At 37.4% G+C, this 14790-nt stretch overlaps 1 protein-coding gene across 1 annotated transcript in view; it reads right to left on the reverse strand.

The window, feature by feature from the left end:
- The window catches only part of LIPC (lipase C, hepatic type), a 70967-nt gene that overhangs the window by 37212 nt on the left and 18965 nt on the right, over positions 1-14790 (reverse strand). The window contains exon 2 of the mRNA XM_015638618.2: positions 14674-14789. Within this exon, the coding sequence (XP_015494104.1) occupies positions 14674-14755 (82 nt within the window). The 5' untranslated portion in view covers positions 14756-14789. The remainder of the gene's footprint in view (positions 1-14673; position 14790) is intronic.

The raw sequence follows: 14790 nt of genomic DNA on the forward strand, positions 1-14790 counted from the left end.
CAGTAGATTACAATACATGTCAACACTGATGAAAACAGAAAACTGATTTCTCTAATAGAAAATGTCACTAAGAGCAGTTAAGATTATATTCTTCTGATACAGGAGAGAGATTTTAAAGCTTTATTTTAAACATGGCTACCTCTGTCACTGATGAACATGAAGTATTGAGGGTTCCCCAGACAATCAGACACACAGCAGCTGCTTCTTTGTGAGGGAAAAGCCTTTTTTGCAGGGTTTTCTCAACCCTTAAATGAACTTCTCCGACCAGGTTACCCTGATTGGTAGAGGAACAACACCCCTCTCATCCCATTGGAAAACACCAAGAACATCTGTTCAGAATTGTTTTGAGAAAGATAATCTATTTACAATAAAACAATCCTTGAGAGAAAACTGTTCCCAGGAACTTTTCCCCTGGGAAACAGATGAGCCCCTGACAGGCTGAAAGTCTCTCAGGCTCAGAAGTCATGTCCACATACCTCAGCATTGTTTTCCTCAATTTTTCATAGATGATAAAGAAGACAAGATGGTTATATATCATGACATTAGAGATTTAGTATAAAAAGCAAAGTCTGAAGTTCTTTAATTGTTTGTTTTCTATGTACTTTCTAATCCCCTGGTTTTTACCATTGTTTTTCCTATGCTGATCCTCCCAGCTCACCAGGAGATGTACTGGCTGCCTGGAAATGTCAGGTGAACACCAAAGTGTGCCAAAGCAGATTCTTATACAGTCAGATTCTTCATCTGAGATAGCAGTTGTAATAAAGTATATTTAATGTCTTAAACATTTGAACTGATATATGCTAAAAAGTCTGGGAAAAGTTCAAAGATACAACTACAACACATGGCTTTCAATTTAATGAAAGCAATTTAAAGTGAATAATCCTTATTAAGTGAAATTGTGAACAAAACACTTATCAATGCTCGTACACAACTTAGCTGAGTTTGGATGCTTATGAATATGCATTGTACATTTGATTATTTTCATTTTAAAGTTCTTTAGTGAGCAGGATGGTACTCAAGCCTTCTAGGCCTGAGATACCAGAATCACAATCCCTCATGTCACAACAACAAACAGATTTTTGTTTTCAGTTCTCTGATTTTGCACAACTTTCTTGTTGAAAGTGAGTGGAAACCATATGTAATGTCTCCTAAAATAAGTACTGCCCTCATTCTTTGGATGTATCCAGCTCCTGTTTATTTGGTGAACGGAATCTCTACATGGATATCCAAGGCATCCCAGGACCCTGGTATACTATCAGTGCTCAGCAACCTTTCCTTGAATTTGTAACCTTATAAATTATTTGTCAATGAGCCAACAGGGTTAGAAGTGTCACAATGAGTTTGAAAATTATTTTGAAAATTATTCTCTTTTTCTTTCTGAGAGTTAGCTATGAGTTAGTAGTGCTTGTTTCTATAGAGAGGTTTGTCTCTGTGAGGGAAGGTGGTCCTGATGCATTTGACACTAATTTCTGTCATAGTGTTTAAAAGGCTTGATTTTAATCAGATGTCCAGAGGTTTAGTTCCAGAATTCCCATTATCCTAATTAGTTCAGCAGAATGAAATTACTCAATGTACTTCCAGGCAATTATTTCACCCTTCAGCTGCTGGCATGATATTAAAAGAAATAGATCATGTCATTTATGCATTCCCAGAAATACACCTTGTTAGCTGTGCCCTGGACTCAGGAAATCAAGTGTCTAAATAATGAAAATGCTACAAATGTGCACTGTTGAAAATTATAAAAAAAGACCGAGACTCTGTTGTCAGCGTCATGTCTCAGTTTGTGGCACTTCCTTTTCAAGAAGTGCATAACACAAATAAAAAAGTAGTGACCTTGAGTCATCTTCATAATGGTACTATTACTGAGTAAGTGCAGGCCAGAATTTTGATGCTATTTGTATATTAGTTTTAGAGGAAATGCCTTGCTGTCTTCAGTGGACAAAGAAAATTATTCAAGAATGGCATGAGGAGGTGAAAAAGAAGAATTCCAGTCATCACCCTGAGTACTCTTACAGTAGCTAGAGGCTCAGGGGTTTTTTGGTGTCTAATTGAAAGCAGAGGTAATAATACTGTTCATGTTAAAATTGTGGCCACTGATGCTTCAGAATTGTGGAGTTGTTTGTTAAAATCTTGAGTGCTACTTTAAGGATGGTGTAAAAACCAAAGGGGCTGGCTGACCATTGCAGCCACAAAGCTGATGTGTCGTGTCATGTGGAAGGGACTGATGCATATCCTAGGGCCTTATTCCCGGCTTTGTGAGCTGACATTTGGCTGTATGAAAATGTGGGGGAGTGCATTGCCAAGTGGAGCTGGTGGGGAAGCTGCAGCCTCTGTGACAGACACAAACTTGAACACAGCTCAGAGTGACACAGCCAGCCCCCAGTTTGGGTGACATTGTCAGCTTTCACCTGGTGGATTGTATGTCCAGCTACTGAAGAGCTGCCACTTGTCTGCACTGGGCTGGGCACTGGATTTTTTTAAAGCCATGTTTGTTCTGTGTTTCTCACTCTCTGCTTTTCACTTTGAAAGGAATGGTAGTTGGAGACACATCTTGCCTATTGTCTTTTAAGATTTCCAATTGTTTCCAACTTCTTGCCATAGAGAATAGTGACTTTTTTTGGAGATTAATCCTGTAGGTGCCTGGTTTCCAAATAGGAAGTTCTATAAGAAATATTTTCTAGCTTTATTTTGGATGATATGTTATTCTTTTGACTCCTGCTTACTTTCTTATTTGACAATTTTGCTTTCTCTTTGTAGAAAATGTATCTCTAAAGGTCATACTGGCAGTTATCTCATACACCCAAAATAGCTGATTTTAACACATTTCTTTCTCCCCTCTTTCAAATAAATCTTGCTACTGCTCTGAAGCAGTGCTTTTGACTAATGAGAGCTATTGCCAGGCTTCCCTGTTATGACACTTTGTTAGAAATGTGCCTAACATACAAAAGTGACTGGGCTTTCATCACTTCTTAGCCACTGTCACATTTAGGATCAGTGTTTTATTTGGAGCTCAGTGATTCAGTTCAGATCTCTCTAATTCTCAAGGGAGGCTGCTCACAAGAGCAAAAATTCAGTTTTCATACAGACTTGTCTTCAAAGTCCTACATAAAATACTACCTTAAAAGAACAGCACTGTTACTGAGTGGGGTATGAATTGTCTGTAACCTGGTAGAAAGGTAAAATATAGCTCCACTTCATTAAGTAAGACCAGATGTCTTTTCTGACTAAGAGTCTGTTTAGACATTTGTAGAATTCCTTGGTTTTGGAACAGTTTCATCATATCTGTCCTTCTGTAGATCATTTGGTACATGGATCAGACAGAATTTTATCAAAGGCCTATTCACATGCAATAGAGCGGTCTCGTGTTTCTGAAGAGGAGCAAGTTCTCTGATTCTTTCAAAGATGTGAGCAAATTCTGCACCATATTGAGTGCCCTTTAGCTGCAGGTGAAGAATTCAACAGCTTGTGGGAGTGCTAATTAGTGCTAATAATAACTTCAGTGACCTGCCTTGGCTTTAAAATGCCTGACAGAAATTGCCCTGTCCTGGAAGGACAGAGATTTTGTTTCTGTGTACATCTGATTAGGGATGCTCATGCCTACATGTTTCTGTGTTTAATGATCACACACGATTACCAAGTCACTGCTTGTGTATGAATAAAAAAGAAGTGGGTGGTGTTGGGGAATCAAGAGGAAAAAAAGGCAAAGAGACCTCCTGAAAATACTACACCAGAAGTCTGTTATTAAAGGGATTTCTTTTGTAGTCTAAATAGCCTTATTAAAACTAGAAATAGTAATAGGAAAGCATTAGATTAGGAATTGGATTATTCAAAATTAAATCTTGTCTCTCTAATTTTGGTACTTTTTCTCTGGTTGCTCTGCTGAAATATGTATGAAGAGTCTGAGGAAAATGGAAACAGTAATTTGAGCAAGTACACAAAGAGCTCCAAAGTATGAAATTTTTATTTCATCTGGATAATGGGTTGCTGATGGTGCAGAAAACAATTGTATTTTCGAGGGTATTGCCCTAGACCTTTCTAATATGAATTTTATTAATGCTAGCCAGGAAAATGAATTATTTTATGAGCCAGAATGTTAAATTAGGGGTTTTCTGACTTCAGTTTTTTTTGCTGAAGTGAGTTTTGAAAATCAATCAAATTCGAGGAAAGTGTCTTTAAAATAGTAGTAGAGGCTTAGTTGAATGATACAAACACTGGTAAGGTAGCAGATTTACTTATTTTTTAAATTGAGGGCAGAATTATAAAGCTAAAAAAAATTGTAATTTGTTGTTTTGTTCCTATTTGGATTCATTTGGCTTCAGCTCTGCCCAAGAAACTCTAAACAGAATTGTTCCCTATCTTGCTGCCACCCACACTGCTCACCTCCTGCTGTCCCATCATTGCCCCAGCACAACTGGTCTCTTAATTGCAGAGTGATCAAGATCAGGGAGCTTATGCATCTAAAAAGCAGGATGACCAAGAAAAACCAGGATTGGATCTGTTTCCAAGCTGATTGGCTACAAGAGGAATTGTAGAATCACTGTGTGACTCCAGGGAACTGTGCTGGCCAGGGGAGAGCCCTCTGAAGTACCAGCAGCAGTGGCCAGAGGGAAGGGATGCTTAAGTTCTTAATGTCACCAAGTGAGTCATGAACTACAATCCTTCCCTTTACATTAAGATGTCTGCCATGACTGGACACTGGTGAAGTACAAAGCACAAAAAGTCAAGTATTTGAGGCCTTGCTTTTCCCCAGAGCTACAAAGGTGCAGAATGTCCTTAGTCTCATTTTGATTACTGTTAAAGAGTATCCTAGAAATCAAAAAGCAAAGAATATTCCCATTTGGTTGCCTTATTACAGTCAATTAAGCTTCCTCAGGAACACAGTTTTGTATTGAGGGATTAACTTGCTGCACAGAAAGAGGGAAAGTATTGGTTTACTGCATTTTCCTACTACCCACACCATCCCAGAGAGTGCAATATACAGTCAGTGTGGAAATATCACAGAAAGTCTGTGGGGAAAGCTACTACATTTTAATGAAATGAAGGGATATCTGAAACAAGCAGCCTTCCATCTGGAAATTCTAGGGATCCAGAGCGTTCTGTAGTACATTTAAGTTGTATGGCTATGTTGGCTTTGAAAAACAGAAATGCAGGTAGCCAATAGCTGAATTGTGACTAAAAGTAGATTACAGAGGAGCTGAAAAAGATCCTTCAATCACTTACTATAGACACAAGATTCATTTGTTTGGATTGCTCTGGATTGGTCCAGAATGTCTGAAAGGAAGATCAGAAGCAATGAAGTGCTGGGTTTGCAGGGTGCTAAGTGCTGCTCTGACTCCTGTGTTGTGAGAAAACCTTGTCAGCTCAGAGTACCCAGGCCCTGAACAGATGTCTGAGAATTTGGTTCCCTTCTGCACATCAGGATTATCATATTCAAAGTATCCAAAGGGATTTTTTTTTCTAAAGCCAGTTTAAGAACTAGCACTGATACTTCATAGACTGAAAATCACTAATAATTTAAATATTTTTGGTATGCCCATAAACATAAGCTCTTTGATGATATTCAGCAGAGTAACATTCTATTAAAATGAATGGCAAGAGAAATCTTAAGGCCAAGCAGTTATCATCAGTAATTGACTAACAATGTTCTGTAAAGTTGAACATTTTCAATGAATATACACCATCTTCATAATCGAGAACAGAAAGATAGAAAGGGGCATGGGATCATAAGAGAAATCGTAATCCAAGGTGTAAATGCTATGAATTTATTAAAATTTCAGAAATGGGTTTGGGAGAAGGGTTGTGCAAAACTTCTTCTTGGACGGAATAATACATCATATTCCTGGTTTTATTTTTATTCTTTAAGAATCTCAGTAGTAGTTGTGCTAATTTCTTCTACCAGATAGAACACAATGTATTCAGCCATGGGAATGTATTCTTCCATTGCCACTTCCTGTGAGCTATGATTTAGGGAGATTAAAATAGTAAGCAGCACAAGTGTCTCCTCTGGGAGCTGGATCAAAGACTCTGAGTTTTGCTCCAGTTCCAAATCTCCATCACATTCTTTAGGGTGACACGGACACTACCAAGCCAGAAGGTGCTGAGGGACACATTTCTTGGCTGAAATTTCTTACAAAATTTGTGGTTCCTTTAAATTAACGTATTAAAGTAAAAGATCACATTGTGGTCCCAGAGCATGTGAGAAGAGACTAAGGCTATTTAATGGCATACATCAGGATCGTGCTGAACTCCTCTCTCCAGGAAATAGTGCTGAGTTTGCTCTTGGGATGGAGGTAGAGTTCTGACAGAGAGGGAAGGCACATTCAGTTTTTGGAAAGAGTGAATCCTGAATGTATTTCTGCCCTAAGAAACGTGTGGAAACCTCACAGTGCTCTGTGGGACACACTACTGTCCTGCTGTAGAGTGGGGGCTGAAGTGTATTAAGCTTAGGTATTTCACTGAGTTTGAAATGCCTTATTGGCTAGAGGAATGCTTCTGGGGTTTTTCTCTGCCTACCCTGGTGTGCCCCAGAGAGCAGTAAGTACAGGTCAGCTGGAGCAGGAGGAGTTGTCTTTGTGGTGAAGGCAGTAAGGCCCAGCTGCTCTTACTGTTCCATTGCACTGCAGTCAGACATGGAGCCTGGGGATAATGAGGCACTCACTGCCCAGCTGGAGTAGAGATGACTGAATTAAATTGCAGTGGTCAATGAAAACCAGAAGAGTAACTTCAGTACTGCTCACTGAAATGTTTTGTGTGGGAATCTTTTCAGAGCTTTGTTGGGATTTCTGATAAAAACACCTCATTAGTACCTCAGCTTTCATGACAGTTTGGTGTCATCCACTAAGAAAACAATGATTTATGATGTTCTTTACAAAAAAACCTCTTCCCAATTAAAAGAAAATCTCTACTTTCTATTTCTGGGTAAGCAGAAGGTAAGCATGATGGATAAAGACCACAGTAGATTTTCAGATGATGTGCCAGCTGGCTTTCTGTGTAGTTTCTAGTGCTTTATGCTGGTAGCTGTGTTTTTTATATTTGATTATTCTCCATTCCCTTCTTTCTTTCTTTTAGGTCTAGACTCTAATTCTGCAGTCCATTCTCATTCTACAGTCCACTCTGCTCATATCTGTACTGACAGAAGAGCAGGCCAGAGAATTACCTGTAATCTAGTCACAGTTCCCTCTATTTCAACTGGTTCTTGAAAATATGCAAAAATTGCTTTGGAGTTATTTTCAAGTGTTCAGAGAAGACTCCATTTGTCTCCTGGCTGCAGTTGGTCCTTCACTTGAAAAGCAGATTTGGGAATCCTGCACAGATATAGTCTGTGAAAGTCTTGTTTTTGAGGGTGAACCTCTGCTCTGGGTCATGCTTCATCCAGCTTACTCTCATTTGCATAAACACATTAAATGCAATTAGGGCTGTCAGGTTTCCTTGTAGTTTATCTAAGAACTGTGGTGTAGGTGGCAATTTATATGTTGTCATAGACAAGCTATTTTAGTCAGGATCAGTTATGGAATTGTTCAGATATTTCAAAGGTCATTAAGGTGCTGGCTCTAGTGACTCACAGAAAAGTAATATTGAAGCATTCATAGGAACTGGAGTCTAGGATGAGACATTAAAAAGGAGTTCAAGCAGATACTAAGGACTTGATTCAATACCTCTAGAAGGTTTTGGGGCATTTTTGCATAATGTAATTCAGTAAGAAAGATGAATAGTTTACAGAGATGAATTTGGCACAATAAATTGGAGGTTAAGTAATTTCCACATGTCCTAACGGCACTGCTAATTCATATTGTTATTTCTTTATCATGGTTCAGGCACCAAAAGTAATATTCTGCTTCAGTAAATAATAATCAGTTTCAGAAATACAGTAGTTGTCATGTCTTTCTGAAAATAATGATAAGGGTTTTAAATACTATCCAGCATTCTTACAAATAATTAAACTTTTCAAACAATTTTTTGAAGATTGTAAGCTCTCTTGTGAAAGCATTACCTGCATGATACTATTTAAAATATTGTTTTGTAGTGAATAAAAATTGCCCAAACTTTTCCTCCTCAAAAAGAAAATCAGAGCTTCTTCCATGTCCCTTCTATTCCTAGTGTCAAACCCTAAAAAGCAAACCTTGAAGGCATTTTTACTGTCATCCTAAGTCAAGAGTACAAGTGACATAAATATGAAAACTAGCAGTTTAAAAACTAGTGGTAAAGTACTAATACTAGTATTTCACCACAACACAAAAAACCCCCAAACATGTGGAAATATAACAAACAAAATACTAGCCTCTTAAGTATGAATATAATTTTTTAACACCCTTTTTTGTCAGAAAGTCCACATAAGTTAATTATTTGTATTTTTATAACAACTCATAGAATTTCAGTCAGAGGTACGCTTTAGTCTCCAGACATGATAATTACCTGGACATTATATTAATTATACAGTGATTTGCCTGGTAAATAAATTAGAATGTATTTTGATATTGTGTATCTATCTATCTTTCTATCTATCTATCTATCTATCTATCTATCTATCTATCTATCTATCTACCTACCTATCTACTTATCTACCTATCTACCTATCTATACATATTTATTACTACAGCTTTAAGGAACACACATACACTGCCACCCCAATTTGACAGAATCTCTAATATGAGTGACTTTTGGAAATGCAGGTTGGCAAACATGGAGTTAAACCTTAATTGATGTGCTCCAACATCCCTTATGACCCAATGCTGCTGAAAGGGAGAAGAGTGGTGCTTGAAAGAGTAAGTAAATTCTTCATTCTGACACTATTATTATAGATTACTTGGAGACTGAGATGCATGAAGTACAAGTGATCTAATATAGACAAGATTTTAAAATGAAAAATTCCTCTCAGCAGTGTTTCTATCTAATGGTTTACAATGTTAGCATTAAGATACAGGAGAACATGTCAGTGTAGCAGAATTCTGGGGAAGTTTTTCAGCTCCAGACACAAAGCAAAATCAAACATATGTGTATGTTTCTATTTGTGTCCTTGGACCTGCTCTGTCATCATCTCCTCCATGGTTTAGTGCCTCCCTCTGTAAGCAATATACAAATTTAGAAAATGCTTTTTGGATCAAATATTTCAAAACAACAGAAGTTCAAAGGTTTGTCTCATAAAATTTGGGTTTTCAGATTGGACATGCTGGTTTAACTCCAGAGAGCATTATGTGTATAAACACCTTATTTCCTCATATTCAGTATTTCTACATCTCTTTTTTGTTATTTGTTGCACTTGGAGCAACACCAGGAATTCTGGAGGCCAAATAGGAGCCCAAATATAAACAGTATTACTGATAAAAGATTCAAAAGATTTTATTGGACTGGGCAAGCAAACCAGAGAATTTCTATAGTTTTAGCCAACAACTGTTTGTGCAACCATCTTGTTTTAGAAGCATTTCATAACCAGCAAAAGCTTTTGTTGGCTGATTATAATGGGTATGTGGAAGGGTCTGCAATCCTTTGCAGTTAATGCTTTCTGAGAATATTAGCAACTGTAACAATTTTTAAAATATTGAAAGGATAAAACAAGAAAGTTATCATAGTAATATAAATTCAAAACCAGTATATTTCTCTAGAAGAAAAGTTACAAAGTGTGAAAGAGGTCATTTTAACTTGGAGCATAGACATTAAACATTTTTTTTTGCAAGAGCTGTAATTCACATTTGGCCTATGGCCAAAGCAGTGAACTTTATCACCCAGTCTTGGCATGTGCAGATAGATGGTCCCTTCTGTCTCTTTTGCCAGTTATTGCTCATGTTGCCAGGAAATCTTAATCATGCTGCTTGGAAATGGCTGCTGGCCCATCCACCTGCTGCCAAGCTATTCCACTGTATAAGGAGTCCAACTCAGCTTCAGCAAACAGACTCTTAGCTCCATCTAACATAGGAAAAAAGGTCACTGTGCTAAGGCCACCCAAGGGGACCATATGGTGGTAGGACTTAGATCATCACTATTGCACTGCAGTTGATGCAACCCTATTAATAACCCTGAAGATTCACATGGATTTGCCATAACTAGGTTTTCTAAAAGGAACTGTGTAATATAAACCTAGAGTGGACCACAAAAGAAGAATAAAAATGTTCTCTTTACTAATGAGTCATAGAATGGTTAGGGTTGGAAGAGAGCTTAAAGATCATCTAGTTCCAACCCTCCTGCCATGGGCAGGGATGGCTCTCATAGGTCAGGCTGCTCAGGATTCCATCCAACTTGAACTCTTTCAGGGATCAGGCATCCTCAACTAGGCAACCTCTTCCAGTGCCTCACCACCCACTGAGTAAAGAATTTATTCCTACTATCTATTGTAAAAGTACTCTCTTTCAGTTTAAAACCACTGCCCCTTGTCCTGTCACTATCTGCCCATATAAAATGTTCCCCTCCCTCCATTTTATAAGCCCTCTTAAGGTACTGAAAGGCTAAAATGTTCTCCCTGGAGCTCCATCCAGGCTAAACAACCCCAGCTCTCTCAGCCTGTCTTCATAGGAGAGGCGCTCCAGCCTCTGATCATCTTTGTGGCCTCTGGACCCACTCTAACAGGTCCACATCTTCCTGTGCTGAGGATCCCAGAGCTTGACGCAGATGTTTTTATTGATACTTATTTTCCACTGAAACTATGTATTTGTATTTAAAACTAGTTCTAGCCTTCTCTAGTTTGAGAAAAAGGAAGACAATCAGTTAAGATTGCAGTGCCACATTACCAGGAACTATTCTGTATGTTCAGCTTTTCTAGTGTCAAATGCAAGCACTATTCAGACAGCAATAGTCAGAAGAATGTAGTGCTCAAGTCATATGAATTGCAATCCACTGGTGAATTTAAGTTCCTCATTAAGATGTTCAGTCACTTGCTTTAGTAGAAGTATTGAAAATTGTTTCATGCATGGATAGTTCCTTTATCATTTGGGTTCCTGTTATTGTCTCTTTTCATGGGAAAAGCAAAGAATCTTCTGTTAGTTAAACTGTGATTATATTTTTCATCCTGTAGTGAAAAATTATGTCTGAAATTATATTCATAGATTTTTCCAGATGACAAAAGGAAAAATAACTGGTTTAGATCATAGAAATTTTGATAGAATTCTAAGACTCTTGGGAACAATGCAGATCTTTAACACAGGCAGTCAGAAAATGGCAGCAAATAGTTTTGCAGAACTTTTCCTGATAATATCATAATACAATAATATAATATCATAGATCATTAGTGTAACTGGTATCTGAACTTTAAAATTCCAGGACTTCTTGGAACATTATTTTTGTATGTCACAAAATTTAGCTCCTGAATCCCTGTTTAAGTGATCTAACTAGAAGTGATGTGAATTTAAACTTCAGAGGTGATCAGTAAGTCCATTTAAGTAAATAATAAATATTAATGGTTTCTAAACTTGTTTCTATGGGCTAACTTTAGTTCTCTATCTCTACAATTTAAATGGCTTTTGAATCTTCTATGTTTTTTGTGTTTCTAATAGTTTTTCAGCTTCAGATAGAAGTTTTATTTTGGTGGTTTATTGGATCAGATAGAGTATACCCCACACACTGCATTTTGTTGAGGAATTTTATATAGACTTTGATACATATTTGTTATACCAAACATCTCTTGCATCTGTAATCCACTAGGGGAATAAAGAAAACAGCTATTCAGATTTTTGGCCTGTGTATAATACCAAGATGATGGTAGTGCTGCAGTACTTAAAACATAGCAGAATTGGATGACAATTAAGATGTTACCTTCGCTTTTGGGCAAAAAAAAAGTTCAGCTCAACTGCCAGCTGTGAGACTGTCAAGTGAGAAGTGCTAGCTCAACAGCATGCATTTTTATGTCAGCTACTGTATAACTTTGCTCTGCACAAGGAAGTGGAATAATGGAAAATATTCTTACCTACTTTTATGTTTATGGGAAAAGAATCAAAATAAATAAGAGCTTATGTTGAAATATTTTTCACATGCTTGTAGCAAGAATCATCTTGGCTCAGTTTCAGGGATGTTATTTTTAGGTTCTTATTTCTCGTTCTGGGATTCTGCTTTTAGATAATGAACTGTTGCCAAAAATGCCAAACTTCTTTCCTGCTATATAAATGTACAAGAAAACCATGCCATTTCAGAAACCCTCTGTGGTTTTTTAAGAATAACCCTGTGTGTGTTTTAAATTTGGTGTTGTCTTTGCTTGGTAATGCAATCCATCTTATTCTACATAATTAAGTATAAAATAAGTACCTACAATATATATTTTTGTACATAACTTGATCAAAAATATTTACATATGCTCATCTAAATTGATTTACCTGCTGCAGTCTAATTCCTATAAGTTCTGATTTTGTAATGTGATTTCTTCTACTGTGTAGGTGGATACAATGATACAGAAAAAAAATTGAAGTAGTTGTTTTATTTTCTGGATACAATTTAATGAGTAGGACTTTTACATAGTGATTGTTCTTTTAGAGAATGGCTCTCTCAAAAGTAATTGCTTGTGCTAGAATTATGTACCAGACACTCATCCCTGAGGAGGCTTTGCACTCCTGGTAGCTGTGCTGTTCTATGCTGCAGTTCCTGCTAAAACAAGAACAAGCGAGCTCCAAGGAAGGATATCCACGTAAAATAGATACAATGCTCATGGAAAGCTGTCTCCACTTGACAGCATTAAAGGGCCTCTTATGCAGAGTTAAAAGCTTTGCTCCTTTCCTTAGTGTGAGGTAATGCCTTACTGTGGTTTGCATCTGCCTCACTGAGAAGTGAAATGAGGAAAAAGACCCGGGGCTACCAACGCACACAGAACAAGCAGAGCTTTGCTGAGAAGTCCAGTGGTTACAGAAATAAGGCAAGGTTTTGAGAACTGGAAATTACATTATCTTCTGGCCAAGGCTGGTGTGGCTAGAGGTTGGATTTGAGGATACCAAGGGAGTGAAAGATGATTAAATACATGTTAATGCAAATGGACAGTTGGAATTGGAATTGGACTGATTTAAGAGTGACAAGAGATGAGGGTCTTAGTTCAAGAAAATGGAATACCAGGGTCTTTAGTCTTGTAACTACCCCCTGTAGCAGATCTCATTAGGCTGTGGGGAGCCTCTGGAGGAAAATACATACATTTTTTGCATTTTTAGAAATAAACCTTCTCTGCTTCTGAAATCAGTCTCTTGCCTCAACATACTATGAGCTGGGCGTATCTGCTAGTGCCAATGTGACATGCGACCTGTTGTTTGTGGCCCACAAGTAAGGTTTTAAACTGCAGAAGCAATGAGCAAACAGATGAGGTCCATGATACAGGAGTCCTAGGTCATGAGGGGAAAGGGGATGGAGAGAGTGAAGTAACTGACCTTGCTATAAATGGTGCCAGAGGTCGTGGGGGTAGGAGAACGTGAGCTGCATGAGGCAGGACCTGTGACTGTGAAAGAACCGGGGGACAGTGACTTCCTCTCTGCCTTGTGTGTCTACAGGGAACTAAACTTTGCCCACACACTGGGATCTGAATAGATCTGAGCAAAGATTATGGGAGAAACCTCAAACTAAAGTTAGTGCTCTTATTTTAAGTTCTCTCAAAAATACAGAATTGGTCAATGTTTCTAAATAGCTTTCTAAGGTTCAGTGACTCTGAAGGGTATGCAGGCCTTGTCTGGCAAACCAGGCCAAGTTATTGCAGTAATTGAAGTTTCTCACAGGGTTTTAGTTCTGGGATTTTATATTGTTCAAAGTTAAACTCAAGGGGAAATTTAATGTGCAGAATGAAAGAAAGGTGGTCCTGCCTCCTGTAGATTGAAATCACTATGCCTATTGCATATAAAGCATTTTTGTATCAAATTGTTATTATAAATTCACAAAAATAAAAAACACAGCTGCTGTAAGGGGGCATACTTTGCGAATGTGCATATCTTTCTTTATTTCCAGCCAAGGAAAAAACTACATTTATCCCTTCCACACTTAGAGTATTAGAAATGCAGTTAGATAAGTAGGAAAACTAATGCTTGGTTTGTATACATCAATAATGAGGTCAGACATGGCATTGTCTTTGTCAATCACATCTGAGAGGTTTTAAGAAATTGCAGTTGTTTGATGCCCTGTCTTATTCAACAGTCACACAGATACTGACATAAGGTGCAGTGTCACAAATGCCTAAGAAATGGTTGTAAAATCACGCCAATGATAAAGACCCATTGCAGTTCTGATCCTCCTGCAGATGTATCTCTCACTCAAAGATATTAATCCACTTGAGATGAAAGGCAGTCTGCATTAGGCAACTCAGAAAATGAAAACTTAAACACTGTCAGGTAGCTGGAAATTTTGATTCATAGTAGGAGACTAAATCTGTCACACAGAATAATTCCAGCTGAAGAAGACTATAATATTATCAATTCAGTGAATATTTTCAAATTAATACATTTTAAAATTAGCTTCATCAGAGGTTTTGTTGAAGGTCAGATTACCTTAATTTTGTACGTTCTCCATATGTATGTGTTCCACTGGAAATATTTGTGATAATTATGAACAACTACATTTTCCAATAATACAGACAGGTATAAATGCCATGTTTTAGGGAACATAACACCCAAACCCAACATCCTGATGACCAAACTATACTACTAAATCATAGTCAATACTATTAAATTTTTATAGCATAAACATTTTTTAAAAGTTCATTATCATTATTTATATTTGATAGTATATTACCTTTTTTATTTCCTTCATATGTATTTCCTGAGACGATGATGCAAGAAAGTAATAAAAATGAAAGAAGTTGCAAACTTTTCATTTTTTCTTTCTTTGAATGAGAACTCCACTAAATTC

Source organism: Parus major, chromosome 10 (assembly GCF_001522545.3).
Source record: "Parus major isolate Abel chromosome 10, Parus_major1.1, whole genome shotgun sequence".
Classification (NCBI taxonomy): domain Eukaryota; kingdom Metazoa; phylum Chordata; class Aves; order Passeriformes; family Paridae; genus Parus; species Parus major.